The sequence below is a fragment of the Capra hircus genome, chromosome 8 (genome assembly GCF_001704415.2).
Source record: "Capra hircus breed San Clemente chromosome 8, ASM170441v1, whole genome shotgun sequence".
Classification (NCBI taxonomy): Eukaryota; Metazoa; Chordata; class Mammalia; order Artiodactyla; family Bovidae; genus Capra; species Capra hircus.
This window is the reverse complement of record NC_030815.1, coordinates 69,196,723-69,221,113: the sequence shown is the minus strand read 5'-3', so window position 1 is coordinate 69,221,113 and position 24,391 is coordinate 69,196,723. Positions and strand designations below refer to the sequence as shown.

Below are 24,391 nucleotides of genomic sequence, written 5' to 3'. Positions count from 1 at the left end.
ATAATGCAGAAATAGATGTTTTTCTGGAATTCTCTTGCTTTTTTCATGATCCAGTGAACGTTGGCAATTTGATCTCTGGTTCCCTGCCTTTTCTAAAACCAGCTTGGAAAAAAAAAAAAGAAAAAAAACCAGCTTGAACATCTGGAGGTTCACGGTTCACGTATTGTTGAAGCCTGGGTTGGAGAATTTTGAGCATTACTTTACTAGCATGTGAGATGAGTGCAATTGTGCAGTAGTTTGAGCATTCTTTGGCATTGCCTTTCTTAGGGGTTGGAATGAAAACTGACCTTTTCCAGTCCTGTGGCCACTGCTGAGTTTTCTAAATTTGCTGGCATATTGAGGGCAACACTTTCACAGCATCATCTTTTAGGGTTTGAAATAGCTCAACTGGAATACCATCACCTCCACTAACTATGTTTGTAGTGATGCTTCGAAAGGCCCACTTAACTTCAGATTCCAGGATGTCTGGCTCTAGGTGAGTGATCACATCATCGTGATTATCTGGGTCGTGAAGATCTTTTTTGTATAAGTTCTTCTGTGTATTCTTGCCACCTCTTCTTAATGATCTTCTGCTTCTGTTAGGTCCATATCATTTCTGTACTTTATTGAGCCCATCTTTTCATGAAATGTTCCTTTGGTATCTCTAGTTTTCTTGGAGACCTCTAGTCTTTGCCATTCTCTTGTTTTCCTCTATTTCTTTGCACTGATCGCCGAGGAAGGCTTTCTTATCTCTCCTCGCTATTCTTTGGAATTCTGCATTCATATGGGTATATCTTTCCTTTTCTCCTTTGCTTTTGGCTTCTCTTCTTTTCACAGCTATTTGTAAGGCCTCCTCAGACAGCCATTTTGCTTTTTTTCATTTCTTTTTCTTGGGGATGGTCTTGCTCCCTGTCTCCAGTACAATGTCATGAACCTTTGTCCGTAGTTCATCAGGCACTCTGTCTGTCAGATCTAGTCCCTTAAATCTATTTCTCACTTCTACTGTATAATTGTAAGGGATTTGATTTAGGTCATCCCTGCTTTCTTCAATTTAAGTCTGAATTTGGCAATAAGGGGTTCCTTATCTGAGCCACAGTCAACCCCTGGTCATGTTTTTGCTGAATGTATAGAGCTTCTCCATCTTTGGCTACAAAGAATATAATTAATCTGATTTCAAAGTTGACCATCTGGTCTTGCCCATGTGTAGAGTCTTCTCTTATGTTGTTGGAAGAGGGTGTTTGCTATGACCAGTGTGTTCTGTTGGCGAAACTCTATTAGCCTTTGCCATGCTTCATTCTGTACTCCAGGTGTTTCTTGACTTCCTACTTTAGCATTCCAGTCCCCTATAATGAAAAGGACATCTTTTTTGGGTGTTAGTTCTAAAAGGTCTTGTAGGTCTTCATAGAACCGTTCAACTTCAGCTTCTTCAGCATTACTGGTCGGGGCATAGACTTGGTTTACTGTGATATTGAATGGTTTGCCTTGGAAACAAACAGAGATCGTTCTATTGTTTTTGAGATTGCATCGAAGTACTGACTATAATGGCTACTCCATTTCTTCTAAGGGATTCTTGCCCACAGTAGTAGATATAATTGTTATCTGAATTAAATTCACCCATTCCAGTCCATTTTAGTTAGCTGATTCCTAAAACGTTGACAACGTTCACTCTTGCCATCTCCTGTTTGATCACTTCCAATTTGCCTTAAGATTCATGGACCTAACATTCCAGGTTCCTATGTAATATTGCTCTTTACAGCATCGGACTTTACTTCTATCACCAGCCACATCCACAACTGGGTGGTGTTTTTGCTTTGGCTCCATCTCTTCATTGTTTCTGGAGTTATTTCTCCACTGATCTCCAGTAGCATATTGAATGGAATACTGCTCAACCATAAATAAGAATGAAAAAAAGTGAATTTTTGCCATTTGTAGCAACATGGAGAGACTTGGAGGGCTTTATGCTAAAGTGAAGAAAGTCAGACAGAGAAAGACAAATACTGTATGATATCGCTTATTTGTGGAATCTAAAAAACACAACAAACTAGTGAATATGACAAAAAAAAGAAGCAGACTCACAGATATAGACAAGGTAGTGATTCCCAGTGGGGGCGGGGTAGGAAGTACAAACTATTGGGTGAAAGATAGGCTCAAGGATGTATTGTACAACAGAGGGAATGTAGCCAATTTTTTGTAATAATTCTAAGTGGAAAGTAACCTTTAAAAATTGTATAAAAATAAAAATTGAAACATTTTTATGTGGTTCTATAATCTGCTTTTTTCTCATCGTGTACTATTTTTCTGAGTTATTAAATATTCTTCTAAGCTATTGTTTTTAATGGCTAAATAGTACTCCTCATTGTTCTTGTACACCATACTTTATTTAACTAGTTTTCTTACTGCAATGCTTGTTGGATTTACATAGCATTTTTCATGCCTAAAGGACAAGAGGAGAGAATGCTTAAATCAAGCCTTCTATTAATACCTTTTACGTTTGGGGGCTTATTTCCTAACAACAATTACTATAATTCCCCACTAAGAATACACTCCGGTTTTCCCTCTAATTAGGCTGATATACTTTTGGCACCATTCTGCTGTCTTTCTTAATTTGCTCCACCCCTCCCTTATTTTCTCTGGAGGAGGGTTCCTTCTCTTATCTAGCCTCAAATAAAAGTTGTAAAGTATTATTAGCCAAACAGACTTTAATTTGTTACTAATAACATTTTATTATACTTTATTTTTACATATTTCATAGTAAATATGAAAATTTTACATATTTCATTCTCATTTTTGTCTGAAATTAGTAATCACAGACGTATGGACACAGTGAAGGAATGAGAGTGTGGGTTGAATTGAGAGAGTAGCATTGAAACCTGTATGTTGTATTCTCTAGTCACTAAGTCATGTCTGCCTCTTTCTGACCCCATGAACTGTAGCATGCCAAGCTCCACTGTCCATGGAATTTTCCAGGCAAAATAATGGAGTGGGTTGCCTATTCTTTTTCCAGGGGATCTTCCCAACCCAGGTATCAAACCTGCATCTCCTGCATTGGCAGGTGAATTCTTTACCACGGTGCCACCTGGGCTTCTGAGAAGTAAATGGCAACCCCCTCCAGTATTCTTGCCTGGAGAGTCCCATGGACAGAGGAGCCTGGCAGGCTACAGTCCATGGGGTCACAAAGGGTTGGACATGACTTAGAGACTAAACCACTACCACCACTTGGGCTTCAACATACACATTACTGTATGTAAAACAGATAACTAGTGGGAAGTTGCTGTATCATACAAGGAGCTCAACCTGATGCTCTCTGACAACCTACGGGGGTGGGATGGGGTAGGGGGTGAGAGGAGATTCAAGAGGGAGAGAACATGTGTATACCTATGGCTGAGTCACACTGTTACATGGCACAAACCAAAACACATTGTAAAGCGATTAACCTACAATTAAAAATAAAACGTCTTCAAGAAGGGATTTTTGGAGTCTAAATACAGATTTCAGAAGGTTTAACAGATTCTGTCTATGAATTCTCGATGGGCAATGGAAATGCTAAATGAATAAAGAACCCTTTTGAATACATTTCAGTAGAATAAAAGGAATATGTGGTCTGGAAATGTTATCCGAGTTCAAGTTATTACATATGATCTATGAATAATTTATCCTAATTTGTTTACATCATTTTGAAGCCATGTATTTTCTGGTTCCTCCTCATCTCCTTGACCTCAAAACACTAGAGAGCTGTAAGATTCAATTCTCAGAACTTCCCTTTTCTCTTACACTTGCTTCCTCGGCAATGGACCAGTTTCTCAGCTTTGAACTGTGTGCTGTATGTGACAACTCCTCAGGGCTTATCGTCTGGACCGCTCTGCCTTCCAGCTACATCTCTCTGCCTATCCCACACCTCCACGGGGATGTCTGCCCGGCATCTCAAACCTATATCCACAGCCAAACCCTTGATTTTCCTCCCCAAACTACTCCGGAGTGCTCCCCATCTCAGTACACAGCAACTCCTCCCTCATAGGAGTTCAAGTCCAAAATCTTAGTTATTTTTGCCTCTTTTTCTCATGTGGTGCATCTAACATGTCAGCTTCCCCGGATATAGCCAGAGTCCTACTGCTTCTCACCAGCTTCACTGACACCCCACCTAGGTCCAGGCCACCTCTAGTGAGGAGGCTGTGATTATTATAGGGGGCTTCTAACAGCTTTCGTGCTTCCAGCTGAGCCCCCTCCGCCAGCCTTGGGAGAGCACAATTAACATATTTCATATCAGGTCAGTCTCTGCTCTAAACTTCCCCATAGCTTTCCATTTCAGAGTACAAACCAGAGGTTTGAGAACGGCTTACACACCCCTGCATCATCTGTCCCTCCACCCACCACCTCTCTGTCCCCAACTCCTGCCACCCTCCCCTCGCTCCCTCCCTTCTGCTGCACTGGTCCTCTTGCTGTATCTGGAACAATTTGGCTCTCTCCCGCTTCAGGGCCCCTACATCCATCCGCTAACGGGAATGCTCCTCCCCCACATATCGATAATTCTGCATGCCTCCCTCCCTTTGGATGTTTTTGTTTTTGTTTTTTTGCCCAAAATCATCTTTCCTAGGCCTTCTCTGATGGCCTTGTTTAAAACTGTAACTTCCAACTCTCCCTGCCTGGGGGGCTTCCCAGGTGGCTCAGTGGTAAAGAATCCACCTGCCAATGCAGGAAATGTGGGTTTGATCTCTGGTCCAGGAAGACCCCCCTGGAGAAGGAAAAGGCAACCAGTTCCAGTATTCCTGCCTGGGAAATCCCATGGACAGAGGAGGAGTCTGGTGGGCTATAGTCCATGGGATTGCAAAGAGTCAGACACAACTGAGCACGCACACACTCCCCCACGACATTCCCTATCCCTACATCTGACTTATTTTTCTCCATAGCACTTTTTTGAAATATTGAATGTTTTCTTCTTATTTTTAATATTTCTTTATTTACTTTTGACTCTGTCAGGTCTTAGTTGCGGCACTTGGGATCTTTCATTGAGACCATGCAGGCTTCTCTCTAATTGCAGAGTATGGACTCAGTAGTTGTGGTACACGGGCTTAGTCACCCCATGGCATGTGGGATCTTAGTTCCCCAACCAGGGGTCAAACCCATGTCCCTTGCATTGGAGGGCATGTTCTTAACCACTGGACCACCAGGAAAGTCCCTCCATAGCACTGAGTGTCACCTAATATAGAGTTTATTTACTGTCTCTCTTCACCTTGCCAGAAACTAAGTCCCCAAGAGCAGGGATTCTTCTCTCTCCTCCCACAACAATATCTTCATTGCATAAAACAATGCCTGATACATAGTGAAGCATCCAATAAATTTTTCTTGAATGAATGAATGGATTTCAGTTTGTGGTGAGGCTAAGTAGCACTATGTGCATTAGAAAAATAAGGGTGGATTGTTTCCAGATAGATTTTTTCAGTAATTTAACTTTGACACTGTTGGTATAAAAGCCATTTTTGTGTTGCCTTTTCCTATGTCTTCTCTGTAGGTTCTTCTCTATGCAGTTCTCTAAATAGAATTATTGTGGAGGAGAGCCTTTGCAGCACGGTAGGAGTTCGAGTATTCAATATGTCTAAGTGTTACCCAAGTATCTTGCCATGCAGTGCCCAGAGGTATTCCATAGTCCCAACTTTATGCTGGTCCATTTCAGGCATAGTTTAGTGACTAATCCAGCACTATGGTTCCATCTGATTAGTTCTTCCCCTTCTCATTTCACTTGTGATTCTTTCTTTATTGTTTTTGATCTTCTTCCCTTGAAATTTAACTCCTCCAACATTTCATTAATGTCTCTTCTAATAACTTTTCAGTCTCCTTAAACATAATTTGGTATTTTTCCTTGACTTAAAATTGTTACATATTTAAGTTTTCAAAAAGCTTTAAAGTGTATTATATTCTTTAGTTGAGTCCATACTCAGAAATGTGTCCAGTTTTTAGAATTAATATTCTTTATAAGTTTGAAATGGGGGGGGGGGTTGTAGGCGGCCTAAACATAATTTCAAACAGGTAAAATAAATAAGCACTGAGAAATCCACACAGTTCTCATAAAGAGCCACTGCCCACTCCTGTCATTGTCAACACTTGTGAATGAACAAGGTGATTTTTATGGGCTATCTGGGTGTGTCTGCATTCATTGGCCTCTGAACTTTCCATACTTACTTCAACCACGGGGAAACACACGTAAACATTTTGAGTCTAAAAGGTGCATGAGGGACTTCCCTGGTGGTCCAGTGGTTAAGAATTCTCCTGCCAGTGCAGGAGACACTGGTTTGATCCCTGGTCTGGGAAGATCCCACATGCCAAGAAGCAACTAAGCCCGTGTGCCACAACCACTGAACCCGGGGGCCTAAAGCCTGTGCTCCACAAGAGAAGCCCATGCGTGACAGCTAGAGAGCAGCCCCTGCCCGCTGCATCTAGAGAAAGCCTCAGGCAGCAACAAAGACCCGGCACACCAAAAATAGATAAATAATAAAATAATTTTTAAAATAAATAAAAAGTGCACAAGCAATGTTAAGACTGTAGATTTTTTTCATGTACAGCCTCATTCTCTGTTACCTAAAACTTTATAATTGCTCTGTGCCCTTCTACCATGAAGAACCCAGTCTTTGTACTCAAACCTGAATTTGACTCTACCTTGACTTCTTATGGACCACCATCCATAAGAAGTCCATCCATGGTCTCATTTTCCACCATCCACTTTTCGAACAAAGGGTTGCTAGATCTACCCCTCAAGGCTGTTATGAGAATCTCCCGCCTAGCACTGTGTCTTGGTACTTAATAAATGCTTTTGTTATGACTGTATTGTAATCATAGCTTAGATATAATGTTTAACAGGGAAACTTCCAAGCATGCATAAAAATGGAGAAAATAGCTTATTGAATCTCAAAGTGCACAGCTTCAACAATTATTCACCCATGCTGATCTTTCATATACACATCCCACTGAGTCCCCTGAGATTATTCTGAAACAAATCATAGATATCATGTCATTCATCCATAAATATGTATCTCTGAAGGATATTCTTTTAAAAGAATAACGCTGAAAGATGATCAGAACTAATAATTCCTTGTTATTGTTTAATTGCTAAATCGTGTCTGACTCTTGTGACCCCCATGGACTGTAGCATGACGGGCTCGTCTGTCCATGGGATTTTGCAGGTAAGAATACTGGAATGGGTTGCCAGTTCCTAAATATTATCAAAATCCAGTTAGTATTCAAATTTTCCAGTTGTTACATAATTTTTTTAATGGTTTGTTTAAATCAGTATCCAGTTAAGTTCCCTTTATATTTATTATACCACTTAATATTTTATTGGAAAAATAATTAAGGCATGGGAAGGGATTTTGCTGTAAGAATGTTCATTGCAGTGTTGTTTAGAATGGAGAAAAAGTAAAATAAGTTAATTATAGAAAAGATAAGCTTCAAAGAAATAGAACATATTTAAATTTAAAATAGTAATGTACGTAATTCCCTGGCCACCCAGTGGTTAGCACTCCGCGCTTTGACTGCCATTGGCCTGGGTTCAGTCCCTGGTCAGGGAACTAAGAGCAGTGCAGCCAAAGGGGGGAAAAAATGCTGTAGAAAAACTATGTGATGAACAGAAAAGGTATTGGTAAGTGGAAGAAGTAGGTATAGAACAGTATTTATACTTCTATTTTTGCTAATAAAATATGCATCTTATATGCCTATTTCTAAATGGTGAGGAAACAAGCAATTATAATGCTCTCAAATTTTAGAATTAATTTTTCTTTTTCATGTATGACTTGTGTAATAAAAAGTTATTAAAAATAAAAATGCAGCAGAAGTGCATCTTGGCGGTCGTTTTGGTTTCATCCGGAGTTAGTTATATTTGGCCTGTTATGCTTTCTTCTTACCATGCGTCTCCTCATGTGATCTGCAGAGAAGTTCTCTGAGGCAAGAAAAGGCAGGAGCTCTGAGGGTTTGTGCCTTCACCTGAAGCCAGCACCAAGCCCCACAAAAGCGCATTCAGATGGCTATTGTTCTCTGTTTGAGATGCATGATCTCATGTGGTCTCGGCGTGCCATCCCGCGAAGGTGGGAGGCAGGGATGTGCTTAAACTAGTCTTCCTTTACCGAAGGGGAAACCAAGTTGCTGTCTGTAGGTTGGCTCCAGGGCCAGGTTTTGATCCAGATGTCTGCTGCTGGCCATAATCAGGAGACAACATGTTGCATGGCATTGGAGTTTCAACATCTCCGTGTAGGTGTGTGAGGGGCAGGACCTCCTTTTCTTCGGCCAAGGGAGTGCTTAATCCTGCCTCCGTGTAACACCACACATCGCACTGTGAGGTTCCGGATCTGACCCAACTTGCCCTGGTTCTCCACACCCCTTTAGGGTAGGATTGGCTTCTGCTTGTTTTCACTTTCAGTAAACTGTTCACTTCCTAACCGCTGTCAACTCCTTTAACCTTTGTGGCCGATGCCTGCAGTCTCTGAGTCCCTCTCAGGGAGGGTCCCTATGCTCAGCTCAGGCCCCCTGTGGCTCTCTGAGTCCCTCACCCAGGGCCGGCCTGGTCAGTCTGCTGGCCCTGCACCAAGCCCTCCCCACCACCACCACACTGCTGTTCCCAGTCTCTGGGCTGTGCTCTACCTGTTCTCTGGAGCTGGTCCCCACTCCTCCTTTTTCGAATCCCCATCTATACCCTCAGTTTAGCCGTATATTCCTTGTTCTCTAATTGGATCTCTAGATGTCTGTCTTTTCTCCCCTACAAGGCTGTGGGCTCCTTGCAGGCAGGCACTGTCAACAATGATGCTGATGATAACAGCTTTGATGTGACTGGGCATCAGTGACTCTGGGTGACTGGGCATATCTCCTGGACCAGCCAGAGCTTCATGATTTACGAAATTTCTCATCAGTGATGACAACGAGCTTGTGTCATTATTCGTCTTAACAGATGCAGAAACAAGCCTTGAGAGGGTAAGTAACTTGTCCAAGGTCACCCAGCTAGAAAGTGACAGAGCAAGAATTTTTGACCGTACATATCTGTCTGACTGCAAAGTCTGTGCTTTTCCACACCATCCATACGCTTTGTCACTGTTGGTTGCTTGATTCAGATTTCCTTGAGTGTTATTCACCGTGACATCCTTGGGGTCCTCCTTTCTCAGTGGTAGAAAACCTTCCTGCTAATCAGAGAGCAGATGATAATCTCTCTGGCCAAGGTATTCAGGGCTGGGCTCTTCTGAGCCCAGGGAGTTGGCTGAGATGGGAACACGCCAAGCTCTGTGAGCTCCTCCTACTCCCGTCTCTGCTATCCCTTCACTGCCCCACAACTTCTTTCTCTTGTTTTTTCCCTGTAGAACTTAAGCAGCCAGACATTCTCTCTAGATGATCAGGGGGCCCTGGAGCTGCAGGTCTGATAGCTCTTGATAGAGCTGGTAAGAAAATGGAGCCACGGATCAGCAAGAATCCAGACTGTAGACAGACCCCCTATGCCTGCCCCCTGCAGCTCGCATACTCCCGGTGGACTCGCCCCTGTACTCTTCCTCCTCCCCATCCCCCAGCCAGAATCCAGGCTTTGGAGCTCCTGAGCCCTTAGGCTAAGCCCCACCCCTCTCCCAGCATCTTGAAGTTTAGGGGCTGCTTCAAGTGAGAGATTCCCAAGCAGGGTTGTGTTGGAGAGACTTCTGGGGGCAGCCGGTCCTGGGAGCATTAGGGAAAGGTGATCCCTGCCACTGTCTCCAAGGACATCGATTGAGCTCCCTAAGAGACCCTCTGCCCTTTCCCCCCTCCCAGCAGCCCAGGCAGGCAGGGACCAAGCTTGCTTATTGTCACCTGACGCTGGGCAGCCACTGATCCCATTGGTGGAGCCAGATTCGGTCTGGCTCTTTCGTTCTTTCTCGCCTTCTCTGCCTCTCTCTCCTCCACGCCGCTTTGATTTCGCTCTCGCTTCTCTCCTGGCTAGGAGCATTGCCTCTCCGGGGGCAGAAGCGTTGCGCTGCAGAGTCAGGCGGGAGCTGCCAGCGGGGCATGGAAGAAGCCTCCTTGGCACTCGCGAAAGGAGCTAGGGGAGCAAGCGAGTGCTGCTGCCTGTGACCTAGACGTCCAGCTGCTGCCCCTCTACCGGAGGAGCACGTCCACACAGAGGTCTCTCCCTTCCCTCTCGTCCAGATCTTCCTCTGCAGAGCCCAGTGGAGCCAGGTGAGTGTTCTTCCTCCCCAGAACATCCTGTTGTCAATCCAGAGACGTGGCCAGGGGCTAGGAGCTGGGGGCACCAGGGTCCCGCCACTGCCCTCGGTGCCCACCTGGAGTGCTAGGGATGACGACCTTGTCCCCCTTTCCCTGGGCCCTCAGCAAAGGGGTTCACAGCTGGACTCAGTCCCCAGGGCACCACTGTCACCCCGTGACCATTCTGCTGCAGTCAGCGATGCCACCGGGGATGGGGTGGGGGGGGACGCGTTCCCTCTGGCATGCAGTGGCTGCTCTGAACAGGCACGGGTGGCCTGGAGTCATCAGTGTGTATAGCACTAGTGCTTGCTTGTCAGGGGACTAGAGGCTTGCTTGCGTACATAGTTCTGTCTGCCTGCACTTATGTTCATGCGTGGTGTGTCTGGAAACATATGTTTCTTTTGCATGTGAGGTCCATGTGTGGGGGACCAGTTATCTGAGTAGCTTGGGGGCTGTGTGGGCGGGGGGTGATGTGAGGCAGTATATTTCTGGGATGGACATATCACTTGTCATGTGTGTGGGAGTGCTTGTTGTTGGGGGAGGGGAATGCATGCGACCAGAGGGTTTCTAGGTGGGGAAGCACTACTCCGGAGCAGGAGGAGGGATGGAGGTGGAGAGAGTGGGCAGAAACCTCTGTCCATGGGCAGGTCCACCTGCGTAGGTGCGCAAACCTGTTGGCATGAGAAGGATGGGGCTGGCAGAGCCTGGCAGAGACAAACACATTCTCCAAGTCTGTGGCTTTGAGCCCAGAGGAGCTGTGAGTGAGAATACCAGAATATGGCCAGAGGTTGATGTGTGTGCGAATGCACACGTGTGTGCAAGCAGGCAGAGGTGGCACGCATGCATGTTAGTGCCTGTGGCCTCCTTTCTTCCCCAAATATGGCTTGTGGGAAGGCGTGTATGCACATACGTGTGTGTGAGAGCCTGCGGATGTGAACATGCGTGGGTTTGTGTGGAGGTGACAGCTTGTGGAGAGCCAGCTGTAGGACATTCTTAGAATGCAGAAGGTGGTGGAGGGGACCTGAGTGCATAGGTGAGTGAGGAGGACAAGCATGTCTGAGGAGGTGTGGCAGGTGTGGGTGGGTAGATCCAGTGCGTGTGCCTCCGCGTGTGGGTGTGTGTGCCTCTGCGTGTGGGTGTGTGTAAATGCTTGTCTTGGGGTGGATTACATGGGACCATGGGTGTTTCTCAGGTGCTATCTCAGCCTGTCCATCAAACCCTGCCTTTCCCCATCATCTAGGCTTAGAGACCTGGGTGCACGCCCACCCTTGGTCCTCTAGGCTTTGTTGTTCTCCCAGTGTCACTCACAGTCACCCCCCAAAGCTAGTATGGGCTCCCCAAAGCTAGATCTGAGCCCTCCTAGAACTGGAGAGAGGAAAGGAAGAGCCAGGTACTGGAGACCCCACCACCAAACACGGCTGCCCCAGCCTTTGGGAAGAGTATGAGAATAGGAGTAGGGGGGCAGGGGTGGGTGTCCACCCTCAGGGTCAGCGTAGACTGCATCCCATGTGGGTGGGAGACGGCCACTCAGGCCCTCTGGGGGATGTGTTTGTGTGTGTCTGCGTTGGTGTGCGTGGGTGCATGTGTGTGGGTGCATCTGAGGGGGCACATGTGTGTCTCCCAAGGAGCTCCTCACTGGGAGCCTGAGGGACGGCAACTTCCCCCCACTCCACACCTGTCCCCATGAATTACCAGCTGTTTTATTACCACACAGTTGTTTCTAGACGCCCATCCCATTCTGTTTGGTTCGGGAGTGGACCCGGGAGCAACACCGTGCTTATTTACCATAGGATTCTCGTATACGGAGCCACTGGCATTTCGCTGTATTTCATCACAGGCAGGCACACACTTTAGGGTGGAAAGCTAAGATGCAGCAAGGACTGAGGTGACATCCTAGGACTGGTGGGAGCCATCACCCACATTCTTCACCCCGTGCCTGCCACCCAGGCAGCCCATGGGTTAACTCAGAGGTGCCAGGCTCCGGAGCAGGCTTAATTGACAGGAGAGTGTGGGCTGGATCTCATGAGAGCTATAATTAGAAGTACCTGCTTTCGAAGGTACAAGGTACCCTCACCATTAGTGCCTGGGTGAGGGAGAGAGACGGGAGAAAAGGAGATGACACCCCCAGAAGTCTGAGTGCGCTGACACTGGGCTTGAGGAAGGCAGGAGCTCCCTAGGGAATGGAGAACACACCCTGGGGCAGAGTCTGATCACGTGCTTTTGGCCCAGAGACAGCCCCTGCCACCTCCTCCTCCCTCTCAGTTCCCCACCCTGTTCCTCAGAGGTCCTCTGAGCCAGGCCAAAGTCAAGGCCAGAGCCAGCTTGTCCTAGATACAGTACAGGTGACAGTGATGATGTTGTGGTCCTTTCAAACCCGGAACAGCAGCTGGGAAAGAGGTGAGAGCGAAGGCAACTCCTTGAAAGGGAAGGATGGAAAGAGGAAAAATAAATAGCAGTAGAACCATGAGCACCTGGACATACACACGCACGTAACACATGTATCACGCATATCACACGCGCGCGCGCACACACACACACACACACACACACACACAAGAGGACATAACCTTAGCTTAAAGATAAAGAGCTTAGCCTCTGGAATTAGACCTGCATTCCAATCATTTTCCAGCTGAGTGGCCTTTGGCATCTTAGTACCACCCTCCACCCCGACCTCAGCTACTTAATCAGTAAAATAGGGATAATAATAATAATAATTGTGAGGCTTGCATGAGATGATGTTTGTGAAATTATTAGCACGTAGTTGGCCTGCAAGAGATGTAAAGGTTAAAAACTAGTCATTGAAGAGTCAAGTAACCACAGGATCTGCTGAAAGAAAAAGAAAAATAAAATGGAGTTGAAAAGTTACAGGTGCAAGAGAGCTGCGGCCTGCTGCCCCTCCTGCCCCTGGTGGATCCGTGTCATCTCCATGGTGCCTGTGCTCCCAGCCCCTCCGTGGTGATCCTTGCTGAGTCACCCCTAGGGCGGAAGAGGGCCTGGGCTCGAGAGCCCTGGCGCCCAGGCCTCTGGGCTGCTGGTGCCCCTGCCTGCCGCGCCCTCAGCCCATCTCCGACGGTGCTTCTCGCCACTCCCACACCTCCGGCACCCCCCTTCTCTGTTCACGCCTGCTGGCTGCGGGCCCCCCTCCGCGGCTCCATCTGCTACAAATCTGTCCCGCCCTGCGTCTGCAGCATTCCCACTGCCTCCGCCACCTGTCAGGTGCCGTCTGCTCTGCAGACCCCTCCAAAGAGAGAGCCAAGAGCACCCCCCCACCAAGGAGTCCCCCCAGCCCACCTTGGGCCCCACCCCTCCAGCCCTCTCCATGCCATCTTCCCATCAGATCCTACAAGGCAGGTACAAGTGAAGGCTCCTCAAGGTTCCACCTGGCAAGGGATGGTGGGAGCAAGACAGTCTAGAAGGTTCCACGGCGGGGAGGGAGATACTGAAGCTTCTTTTTCCCCTGTAGTCCTTACAGAAGACAAACCAGCGGGGAGCATGGAGCTGCTGTCCACGCCCCACAGCATCGAGGTCAGCAACGTCACCTGCGACTCATTCCGCATCTCCTGGGCCATGGAGAATAGTGACCTGGAGAGGGTCACCCACTACTTCATCGACCTGAACAAGAAGGAGAATAAGAACTCCAACAAGTTCAAGCACCGGGTAAGCGCAGGCCGCCCAGAGTGCCTCCTCCCAGAGGCTGCTCTCCAAGCAGGCTGCCGGCAGAATGCCTAGAGAGGGGCCCGACTCCAGCCCAGCTCCTCCTAGGGAATCTTGGGAAAGTTTAACCTCTCTCTTCCCCCGGTAAAAAGGGCGCAATAATAATAATAATAATAATGCCAGCTTGTGAGAGGCTTCATGGAGGTAATTGTCTGTGTGGTGTTTGACTTGGGCCCAGCATGAAGAGCACTATCAGCATCGTGATGGCACTTTCACACGGGGTGGGAAAAGCCAGGGTGGGGCCACAGACGTCACACCTGGGGATGTCTCAGGGGTCTGACAAAGCCCCTAACTCAGGAAACAGCCTTGTTGTTGATGGGGTGGGCCTTGGGCAGGGGTGGGGCCCATTGCTTGGTCCTCAGGCCCCTGAGGGGCGCTTTTCCAGGTGGCGCTAGTGGTAAAGAACCTGCCTGCCAATGCAGGAGACATAAGAGAGGCAGGTTCGATCCTTGGGTGGGGAAGATCCCCTGGAGGAGGGCAAGGCAATCCACTCTAGTATTCTTGCCTGGAGAATCCCATGGACAGAGGAGCCTGGAGGGCCACGGTCCATGGGGTCGCAAAGAGTTGGACACGACTTAGTGACTGAGCTCACATGCATGCAGGTCCTCGTGATCCTCTCTGCCCTCACCCTCTGGCCTATCCTTCACTGGGTTTAGAAAAGAGATGGCGTGGTGAGCCCTCTGATGGCTGGGGTGTCCTTTCCCTGGGTTAGAGCTAGTGTGGGGGTGGGCAGGAGGAAGGCTCCCATCTTCTTGAGCTGGCGAGCTGGCAGCAAGGCAGGGGAAAGAGTGAGGTGGGAAGGAGCTGGTTCCCACGACGACCGCATCGTGTGGGTTACTCACCCTCTCTTTCTTTGGAACTGGCTCTCCAATCTGGGTGTCTTTTGGCAGGCCAGTTGCCACGGTGACGTGAATGTTCAACACCACCCCCTTAACCCTCCTCCCCCCAAAGAAGAAGGCATATTTTCCCTTCCTCCCTGGCTTCTCAGCATTTGCCGTTGCCGTGGAGACGGTGCTGCAGTGTGCAGCGCTCTCGAAGTGTCCCTCGAAAATGAAGGTCTCACCGCCCTCAACTTTGCGGGCCTCCACCCCAGTGGCCTTTCTCCTCCGTTCCCAAGAGAACAGGAATCGGGGTTAAGGGGGTGGAGGCCGGGGAGGGTCTGTACAGCCTTCCCAATGGCCACTGCTTGCTTCTGCAGGAAAAAATGGTGCTCAGGGCACCGAGCCATTGAGTCCTTGAGACTCCGGCTATCTTCAACAGGAAGGTGGCCATCGGGGGAGTGGGAGGCCTGGGGGAATGCCAAGGGTGGACGTGACCTCCACTTTGACTCTTGGCTCTCTGTCTGCACCTCACTTCTCAGGATGTCCCCACCAAGCTTGTTGCCAAGGCTGTGCCACTGCCTATGACGGTGAGAGGCCACTGGTTCCTGAGTCCCCGCACTGAATACAGTGTGGCAGTGCAGACTGCCGTGAAGCAGAGCGACGGGGAGTACCTGGTGTCTGGCTGGAGTGAGACGGTCGAGTTCTGCACTGGGGGTGAGGTTCTGCAGTCCAGCTGCTTTGGCTGATTTAGCGATGGCCAGGAGGGGGCTTCCTCTTAACCCAGCATGCATTTAGCAACTCCTGCTATATGTAGGCACCATGCTCTGGCTGACACCAGGGATGAGACCCACTCCTGCCACCCCAAAGCCTGCAGTCTGATGCAGGAGGCAGATGCGAGCACTGCTAATTGCATTGACGATACCACTTCTGGAAAGCGATGGAGTTACTTCTCTGGCCTGGGGCAAGCATACGTGTGGGAAATCACATATAACATAAATTTACCACCTTAACCATTTTTCAATGTACAGTCCAGCAGGATTAAGTATGTTCATGTTGGCACACAATCCATGTCTAGAAATTTTTCATCTTCCCAAACCAAAACATAATGCCCCCGTAAACAACAACTTAAATTCTCCCCTCATTAAATGCCCCAGAAACCAACCTTACTCTTTTTTGTAAATTTGACAACTCTCAGTATCTCATATGGGACTTCCCTGGTGGCTCCAGACAGTAAAGAATCTGCCTCCCAATGCAGGAGACCTGGTTCAATCCCTAGTTTGGGAAGATGCCCTGGAGGAGGGAATGGCAACCCACTCCAGTATTCTTGCCTGGAGCATCCCATGGACAGAGGAGCCTGGCTGGCTACAGTCCAGTATCTCATATGAAGGGAATCACACAGTATTCGCACTTCTGTGACTGACTTATTCACTTGGCAAAATGTCTTCAAGGTTTATCCGTGTTGTAGCATGTGTCAGAATTTATTTCCTTTTTAAAACTCAATATCACCCCATTGTGTGGATGGACCACATTTTGTTTGTTGATCATTGGTTGATGGACACTTGGTGAGACCATCACATTTTGTTTGTCTTGAGCTTTCACTCAGCCTTGGAAAATGGTCCCACAAACTCGCCTATTAGCTTGCACACCCCAACATGACCAGACACTGGGGCTTCTGCGTATTGAGTCACTGGTGACCCAGGATCTGCCCCACAATCTTCCATTCTTTTGTTGTCCACGTGAGAATTGCTCCAGATCTTCTTCTGTCACAAGGAAGGGGCAGGAACATCCTTAGCCTCAGGCCTCAGAGGCTGCTGACTCCATCCTCTGCCAAGGTCTGTGCCCCAGCTCTCCTTGACCTGCCTTTCGCTTTTGAGTGGTGTTTTTTCCCTTAACTTGGCTTCAAAACCCCACTCTCTGGAGGTACTCCTGCACCTTGCAGGGAAAGTCTCTTGGTATACCCCAGAACTCTACGTGCAGTGAGAGTTCATTCAAACTGGGGAGCTGGGGATGGCTGCAATCCAGATCCTCCTTCTCTTGTCAATGCAGTGCCCTGGCCAGGGCTGCATTAGCAAGGAGGAAAGGGCAGCTTTTCCTGCTTCGTTCAAAGGTGCTGTCTAGATGAGCAGCAGCGCTGCCTGGACCCCACAGTCCTAGCCTCTGGCCCTGGCCCATCCAGTCCAGTTTTACCATCCTGTTTCCAGGCTTCCTCCTTTCTCCTGGGATGCTGAGGCAGAGTCATTGCCCCTGACCCTTGGCTAAGCCTTCCCCTCAGTTGTCTGTAGTTTCCCCCTCAGTTATTGTTTAGTTGCTAATTCATGTCTGACTTTTTGCAACCCCAAGAACAGCAGCATGCCCGTCTTCACTGTTCTTCATGATCTCCCTGAGTTTTCTCAAACTCATGTCCATTGAGTTGGTGATGCCATCCAATCGTCTCATTCTGTCCCCCCTTTCTCCTCCTGCCTCCAATCTTTCCCAGCATCAGAGTCTTTTCCAGTGAGTCCGCTCTTCATATCAGGTGGCCAAAGTATTGGAGCTTCAGCATCAGTCCTTTCAGTGAATATTCAGGGTTGATTTCCTTTAGGATTGACTGGTTTGATCTCCTTGCTGTCCTGAAACTATACCTGACTTCCATATAGTGGTGTGGACAGGCTCATATTTGCTGTATTTGTGGGGCTCTCCCCAAAGGACCTCAGATTCTTTCCTCTCAGTCTTTTGCCTCTTGGTCTCTTTTCACATGAGAATGGTCTGGGATTACAGTCTCTGGGTCCCTCAACATGACTGTATAACTGGGCAGCCCTCTGCCCTTTTCTAATGCAGAACCCTGAGCCTCTGGTCACAGGGCATTGAGGCAACAGGACACACAGCCTTCAGCTGCCCACGTTCCCAGCCAGGCCAGGTGGTCCTTTCTGGTCCCAGGTGCTGTGACTGTCTGGTTTCCCTTGCACCCTGAGGACAGAGGTGGGCTGATATTCACGGTGGGCCATGGGTGATCTGAGGGGGAAGCTGTGATCCTCCACCTGGCCCTCAGCTCACCCACCTGGACTCTTTCAGATTATGCCAAGGAGCACCTGGCCCAGCTACAGGAGAAGGCTGAGCAGATTGCAGGCCGCATGCTCCGCTTCTCTGTCTTCTACCGCAACCATCACAAGGAGTACTTCCAGCATGCCAGGTACGGCCAACTCTGGACTTCCTGCCACGGCTCTGCCCACTACCCTGGCCCTCTGAGGTCACCTCCACCCTGTTAGTTGCCAGACCCTCCTGTGGTGTCCTCACCACCGCCCTATATCCCAGGCTGGTTCTGGGGGGGGGTGTTGGGCTCCAGAGGAGGAAAAGGGCTTCAGAATGGGGCTGCCTGGAGGCACTGCACTAACAGTGAGTGAGGTCCTGGGTTTAATCCTCCTTTCAGAGAGTCCCTTTTGCTGAGCTCTAAGGCTGCAGGTTGGGCTTTCCAGGTGGCACAGTGGTAAAGAATTCACTTGCCAATGTAGGAGACACAGGAAACGTGGGTTTGATCCCTGGGACAGGAAGGTCCCCTGGAGGAGGAAATGGCAACCCACTCCAGTATCCCTGCCTGGGAAATCCCATGGACAGAGGAGCCTGGCGGGCTTCAGTCCACGGGATCACGAAGAGTTGGACGTGACTGAGCACGCATGCACACAAGGCTGCATGTCAGCTGTCCCTCCAGTCCAGGCCCTGGTCTCAAGGGAGGTGGTGAGGGGAACACAGAGTGAGAGGATTCTGAGCAAGAAGGGTCGTGATCTTCAAACTGTGTGCTGGGAAGCCTGGAGGCTCCGGGGGAGGGTCTCAGGGCACCCTAGGGTGGTGCTGAAGGGTTAGCGAGGAACTCAGAGGATGAGGCCAGGTGAGCCCTGCCCCGTCATCCAGCCAGGGCAGCTTCAGGTTTGCTGCCTCTGCCTGCCTGTGTGTAACTTCCTTGGGGGATACGAGAGGGGTTCTGCTTGAACGTTTGAAGTGTTTCAACATGTCTGAAAATTGGTGATCTGATCCAACACCCTCAGCCTGCAAATGGGGAGACTGAGGCCCAGAGGGCCAGCAGATCCAGGGACTGCCCATCCACTCCTCGCTACCTGATACCACTCCAAGTCCTTCTAAGGCTGGGCCAGGGCAAGTTGCCACTGTTACTGTTTTTATCACAGCAGTCAGCTGGGGTGGGACGTTCTGACCTGATCCCCAGGGGGTCTTCTGTGTTTGTACTAAAGAAGGGAGGCAGTAGGTGAGTGGGGAGGACACTGGCCCGGTTTGGGCTCCTCTATCAGCAAGCAAGGGAGAGATGCAGAGCATCCATATACGCTGGAATATAAAGATGAATAGGGACTTCTCTGGTGGTCCAGTGGTTAAGACTCCATGATAGCACTGCAGGGTTCAGTCCCTGGTCAGGGAACTAAGATCACTGCATGCTGTAGAGTGTAGCCAAACCCGCTCCTGCAAACCTGAGTCTATCAAGGGGCCAGTACAGCCGGATGGAATGTAGTAAGTGTGTGTGATTGCTGAGTAAGGTTCAGTGCCCTGCACGTAGTAAGCCGTCAAAGTTTTTTTGAATATAAGTGTTTGCTGTTCCTGGAAGGTTTTGTTGTTGGTGGTGGTTTTTAATATTTATTTATTTGGCTACCTCGGGTCTTAGTTGCGTCACGTGGGATGTTTTTTTGCAGTGTGCAGACTCTAGTTGTAGTGCACACAGGTTTAGTTGCCCCAAGGCCCATGGGATTTTAGTTCCCCAGCTAGGGACTGAGCCCACACACCCTGCATTGGAAGGCGGATTCTTAACCACTGGACCGCCAGGGAAGTCCCTGGAAGGTTTTAGAGCAGAAAGGAGGGGACACCTGTTTTGGACTTTGCAGGATGGTTAGAAGTTTGCCAGGCCAGGTGGGAAAAGGTAGAAAAGGCAGTCCAGGCAGAGGGAAGAGCACTGCAAAGGTACAGAGGCAGGGAACACCTGGGGTGGGGTTCTTGCATGGCTGGAGGGTGTTACCTGTGAGTGTGGGGGTGGTGGGAGGTGGGGCCAGAAAGACCAGATCTTCCTGATCTTGCTTTCTGTGCAAGCCCCATCAAAAGGGTTTTAAGCTGGGGAGTGGCAGGTTCAAATCTCTCCTCCATGAAGGAGTGGGCTGGATCAGCCCCATCTCTAGGGCCCTCCCTTCTCTTGCCTTCTGGAATGTTCTATTTGTGACTAGTGGAGGCGGTAGCTGGTGGGAGAACTGGGAGCTGGGATGACTTCCTTCTTGGTCACACCACAGCTGCCAAGCCTCAGTCCAGCTAACCAAAAGCATTTTCTCTTCCTCTTGGCATTCATTTTCCCCCTGCGGTGGGCAGGACCCACTGCGGGAACATGCTGCAACCCTATCTGAAGGACAACAGCGGCAGCCACGGCTCCCCGACCAGCGGCATGCTCCACGGTGTCTTCTTCAGCTGCAATACGGAGTTCAACACTGGCCAGCCCCCGCAGGACTCCCCCTACGGCCGCTGGCGCTTCCAGATCCCCGCCCAGCGCCTTTTCAACCCCAGCACCAACCTCTACTTTGCGGACTTCTACTGTATGTACACGGCCTACCACTACGCCATTCTGGTGCTGGCCCCCAAGGGTTCTCTGGGGGACCGCTTCTGCCGCGACCGTCTGCCTCTCCTGGACATTGCCTGCAACAAGTTCCTGACCTGCAGCGTGGAGGATGGGGAGCTGGTCTTCCGCCATGCCCAGGACCTCATCCTGGAGATCATCTACACCGAGCCGGTTGACCTGTCCCTGGGCACCCTGGGGGAGATCAGCGGGCACCAGCTGATGAGCCTGTCCACCGCCGACGCCAAGAAAGACCCCAGCTGCAAGACCTGCAACATCAGCGTGGGCCGCTAGGGACTCCTGGGGAGCCAGGGAGTTAGGGAGAGATGGCAGGCAGGGTGGTGATGGGTGGCATAAACACAGGGAGCTGGCTTTCTCTCCCTTGCCCCCCTGCTCCCTCCACGCCATCCATCTCCCTCTTCCCTTCCCCTCCCCAGGGCACTAGAAGCAACGGAGGGTGGTCCCTTGGCAGGCACGGCCTACCCATGCCTGGCCGAATTGGGGAGGCTTCTTAGCCTCAGCAGGTTGGTGGGGAGGGCGGGTGGATTTCTGGAGACTTCCCCTTTCCTTTGGTTTCCCTGCCCTGCTATTTCCTGCCTCTTCCCAGGCCTCCATCTCAGGAGACCTGCCCCACCTAGGGTTCTCCCACGAAAGCCTTCCCTCTCAAGACCCACCTGTAGCTTGCCTGCCTCCAGAAGCGAGCCAAGGGCTGTGGGCGTGTTCTTCCTTAGCCCCACCCACCCCATTCAGGGCCAATCACAGAATGCCCCTCCCCCATGAGCCGGGCCTTGGGGGCGTCCTACTGCAGGCTCCACCCTCTCCCTCTATAAATAGTCTCTTGCACAGCAGTGACGAGCCCAACCCCAACTCCACCCCGTTATTACTTGCCCCGGAACACCCTCTTCCTGCATGGGGAGAGCCGTCCCTCTCCTTCTCCACCTGCCCTCTAGAAAAGGGCCCTCTTTCTCTTGGTTTTGGCGGCACCTGGCTGCTGGGGGGGTTCCCCTTCTTCTGCCCGGAGATGGTATAAATCCCAGCGGACTTTCTCCGTTGCTCAGAGTGCTGGGGTGTGCAGTGGCAGCCACTGGGGTCGAGGAGGGGGCCAAAGACCCCTGAGACCCAGAGGGACCCCTTCCTCAGTTGGGAGTGGATGGCCTCACGCTGAGGGGACCCGGCGTGGAATTGGAAGCGAGGGCGTTCCCACAGGGCCCTGGTACCCCACCTGGCTGCGCGCTTGCTCGCTCACTCTGCCGGGGCGCCGCCACTGCTCTGTGCCTGTGTGTCATCTGGACTGCGGCTTCCCCGCGCCACCCCCACCTCGCGCCCCCGCCCCCCTGGCACTGTTGGCTCCTCACCTCACAGCGAAGCCAGCCTCCTGGCGGAGAGCCCCTTCCCTGGGGAGTTCTTGGTGAAGTCTTTCCTGGGCCACTCAATGTTTTCACCTCTTTCCTACTTTTGTACGGGTCATGGGAGTGGTGAGGGTGGACCGTGGAGACGAGCAGACCCGGTGAGTGATGAGGAGAGGTGTCAACTAATGCATCCAGCTGTTTGAGGGGCGGCAGAAGGATGTCAGGTGAAGGAGAGCAGCCTCCACAATGACAGCGGACTTCTGTGATGAAAGACAGAAGGGGGCAGCAGGCCAACAAGGCCATATCTCAGTGAGTGGGCGAATGGGACAGCTGGTGGCCTCTTCTGTAGCCACAGGGAATGGTGTGGTCATCTGTCTCTGTGGCCTGGATCAGGGCTGGGGGCCGTGGGAGGTGCATGGAGGAGAGAATGTGGGCCCCAGGCCCTTTCCCCTCTGCTGAGGGGGTGGCCCGCTGCCCTCCCCCGGCCCTGTGTCTGCCCTGGGCTGGGGGCACACCCACCTGTGCTGTGCTTGCATCAATAAACCACCATGGCCTGAGAGCCCTGCCTTTCCTTGGGCTCTGGGAGGGGAGGGGTGGACGAGCTGTAAAGTCACAGAGGAGCTTGCACAGGCCACCTGGAATCCTCTCCAAGGGTGTTCTGGACTCACTGTGGGAGCCAGGGCTCTGAAAGCAGAGCCACATCTCCAGCTTGGGAAGGACGTTGGAGGTCAATGTGATGTTACTCTGCACTTTGCAGATGGGAAAACTGAGGCCTCTTCGGGGAGAACCTGAAGCAATCTGGAAGCATGACCCAGGTCCACAGGTCCCCTGTTTGGAGCCCCTCCCACTGCAGCCACCTGGACTGCATCAGCCCCACATGCCACTAAGTTCCCCTCCCCCAGAGCCCAAGTGTCCCGTCCCCAGTGGGGCTCCTCGTTTGTGGATCTGAGTCACCTCTGCGTCTGTTATTATGGACTTATTAAAATGATCCTCTGCTGGAGTGGAAAAGCTCCAGAAAAATTAGAGTCACCTCTGTGACACTGCTTGGCTCAGGGCTAAATGAACATGTGTCATCCAAAGCTTGGGTCCTGGCCTCCTTACACCAGGAAGGAAAGCTGAAGGGTAAATGCCACTTCCCGAGGGCCTACTATGTGCCCAGGCATCCGGCCAGGTGCTTTCACACACAACTCCTTTAGTCCCCCACCCTCTATGATTCCCATTTAACAGATGAAGAAACTGAGGCACAAGGAGGTTAAAAGACTTGCCCGTGTCTAACAACCAGTAGGTAGCAATGCCCTGGATTTGATTTAGAAGCTAGAATCTTCCTATTTCACTGCCCTGTCTCCCCAGTGTATGCCAGGAATCCCCTGGGACTCTAAGACAGGGGTGGGGCAGATCTCTGTCACGGCTGCCTTTGGGAGGGTCTCCACAGAGCTTCTGGTCTATCAAGTCCATGCCTAGCTCCTGAATAACACCAGGGGGCACTGTGGAGTCAAAAGTGCCAAGGAAGCTTATTTTAAAGGCATAGCGGGGGAATATTCCGAGCCCAGGGTTCTAGGGTGGCTTCCCAGGTGGGACTAGTGGTAAAGAACCCTCCCACCAATGCAGCAGACATAAGAGACATGGGTTTGATCCCTGGGTTGGGAAGATCACCTGGAGGAGGGCATGGTAACCCACTGCAGTATTCTTGCCTGGAGAATCCCATGGACAAAGGAGCCTGGCAGGCTACAGTCCATGGGGGTCACAAAGAGTCAGACACAACTGAAGTGACTTGGTGTGCACAGGGTTCTAAGGATGGGGCGGTGACCTCCAGGGTCCATCCTTCCACCTCTGGGCAGGACCTGAGGGGTTTTCAGTGTCCCCAAGAGGGACAGGCTTCAATCTTCCTTTTGTAAATCCTTTGTGTGTTTCTTAGGAGAAGAGATTGGCTTCCAGGGTCCTCTTAGCAGAAGATGAAGAAGCCAGGTGAAGCAGGGTGGTGGTGGGGTTGCATGTAGGTTTCTTCTGGAGAGCCTCTTCTTGCTTCTCCCCAGATGGCCACTCTCTGACACTCCGGCATTGCTCCAGGCACCTGTCCAATAGAGCTGGGTCAGGTCATCTGCTGGCGTCTGCCCTGGGGTCCTTTTTGATCAGTGCCCCTCTAATCTGACCTGGTAGAAGGAGAGAGGTCTACATGTGCACGCACACACGCACACACACTGCTTCCCTGGGCTGGATATGGAAGATAGCCTTGGTGACCACAGAGAGCTGCAAGGTAAAGGACAACCTTAGACTGAGGCAGCCACTGTCCAGCAGAGGGGCTTCAAGTTAGCCCTGCTCCAGTGCAGGCAGGGAGGGACAGTGGGGGCTGGCCACCAAAGGGCACTTCTAGGTTACAGGTGGGGTATTTTGCTGTGCAGGTACAAATACAGACACACTCAACACATGGACATGGCCTCACACACTCCTAACTCTCCACCACACACATGTGCATACACAAACACATACACACACACACAGACTCACACACATATGCAGTCTCCTCTGCCCAGACATATACCCATACTTCCCTATCTGTTCCTTTTCCCCGGAGTAGCATCTTTCTTTTAATCCTGGATGGATGGCAGGCCCCCCAAGGAAGTGGGAGAGAAGGCACCAGTTCCGAGGACCCTCACAGTTTCATCTGGCTTTGACATGCGTCTCTTTTCCATGTTAGGAAAAGAGGCAGTAGGGGTTCCAAGGAAGGGGACGAGGAGGGACCATTCCCCGAAATGGAGGGA

General features: G+C 50.4%; 1 protein-coding gene across 2 annotated transcripts; it reads left to right on the top strand.

Annotated features, from left to right (window-relative positions):
- Positions 8,742–22,191, top strand: PHYHIP (phytanoyl-CoA 2-hydroxylase interacting protein). Of its 2 annotated transcripts, none has more exons than XM_018052288.1 (6): positions 8,742–8,928; positions 9,914–10,149; positions 13,640–13,833; positions 15,251–15,425; positions 17,763–17,880; positions 20,043–22,191. In XM_018052288.1, the coding sequence occupies exons 3-6, from the start codon at positions 13,669–13,671 to the stop codon at positions 20,575–20,577; spliced, it is 993 nt and encodes a 330-aa protein (XP_017907777.1). In that variant the 5' UTR covers positions 8,742–8,928; positions 9,914–10,149; positions 13,640–13,668; the 3' UTR covers positions 20,578–22,191. The 2 variants fall into 2 exon arrangements, with proteins under 2 accessions (XP_017907777.1, XP_017907778.1); XM_018052289.1 differs by lacking the exon at positions 8,742–8,928 and adding an exon at positions 9,296–9,386.

Bases quoted from the DNA above. Each gene is read 5' to 3' on its own strand.
- PHYHIP (XM_018052288.1), top strand. From the start codon at position 13,669: ATGGAGCTGCTGTCCACGCCCCACAGCATCGAGGTCAGCAACGTCACC. The intron at 13,834-15,250 runs GTAAGCGCAGGC...CTCACTTCTCAG, and splicing joins CCAACAAGTTCAAGCACCGG to GATGTCCCCACCAAGCTTGT. The intron at 17,881-20,042 runs GTACGGCCAACT...TGCGGTGGGCAG, and splicing joins GAGTACTTCCAGCATGCCAG to GACCCACTGCGGGAACATGC.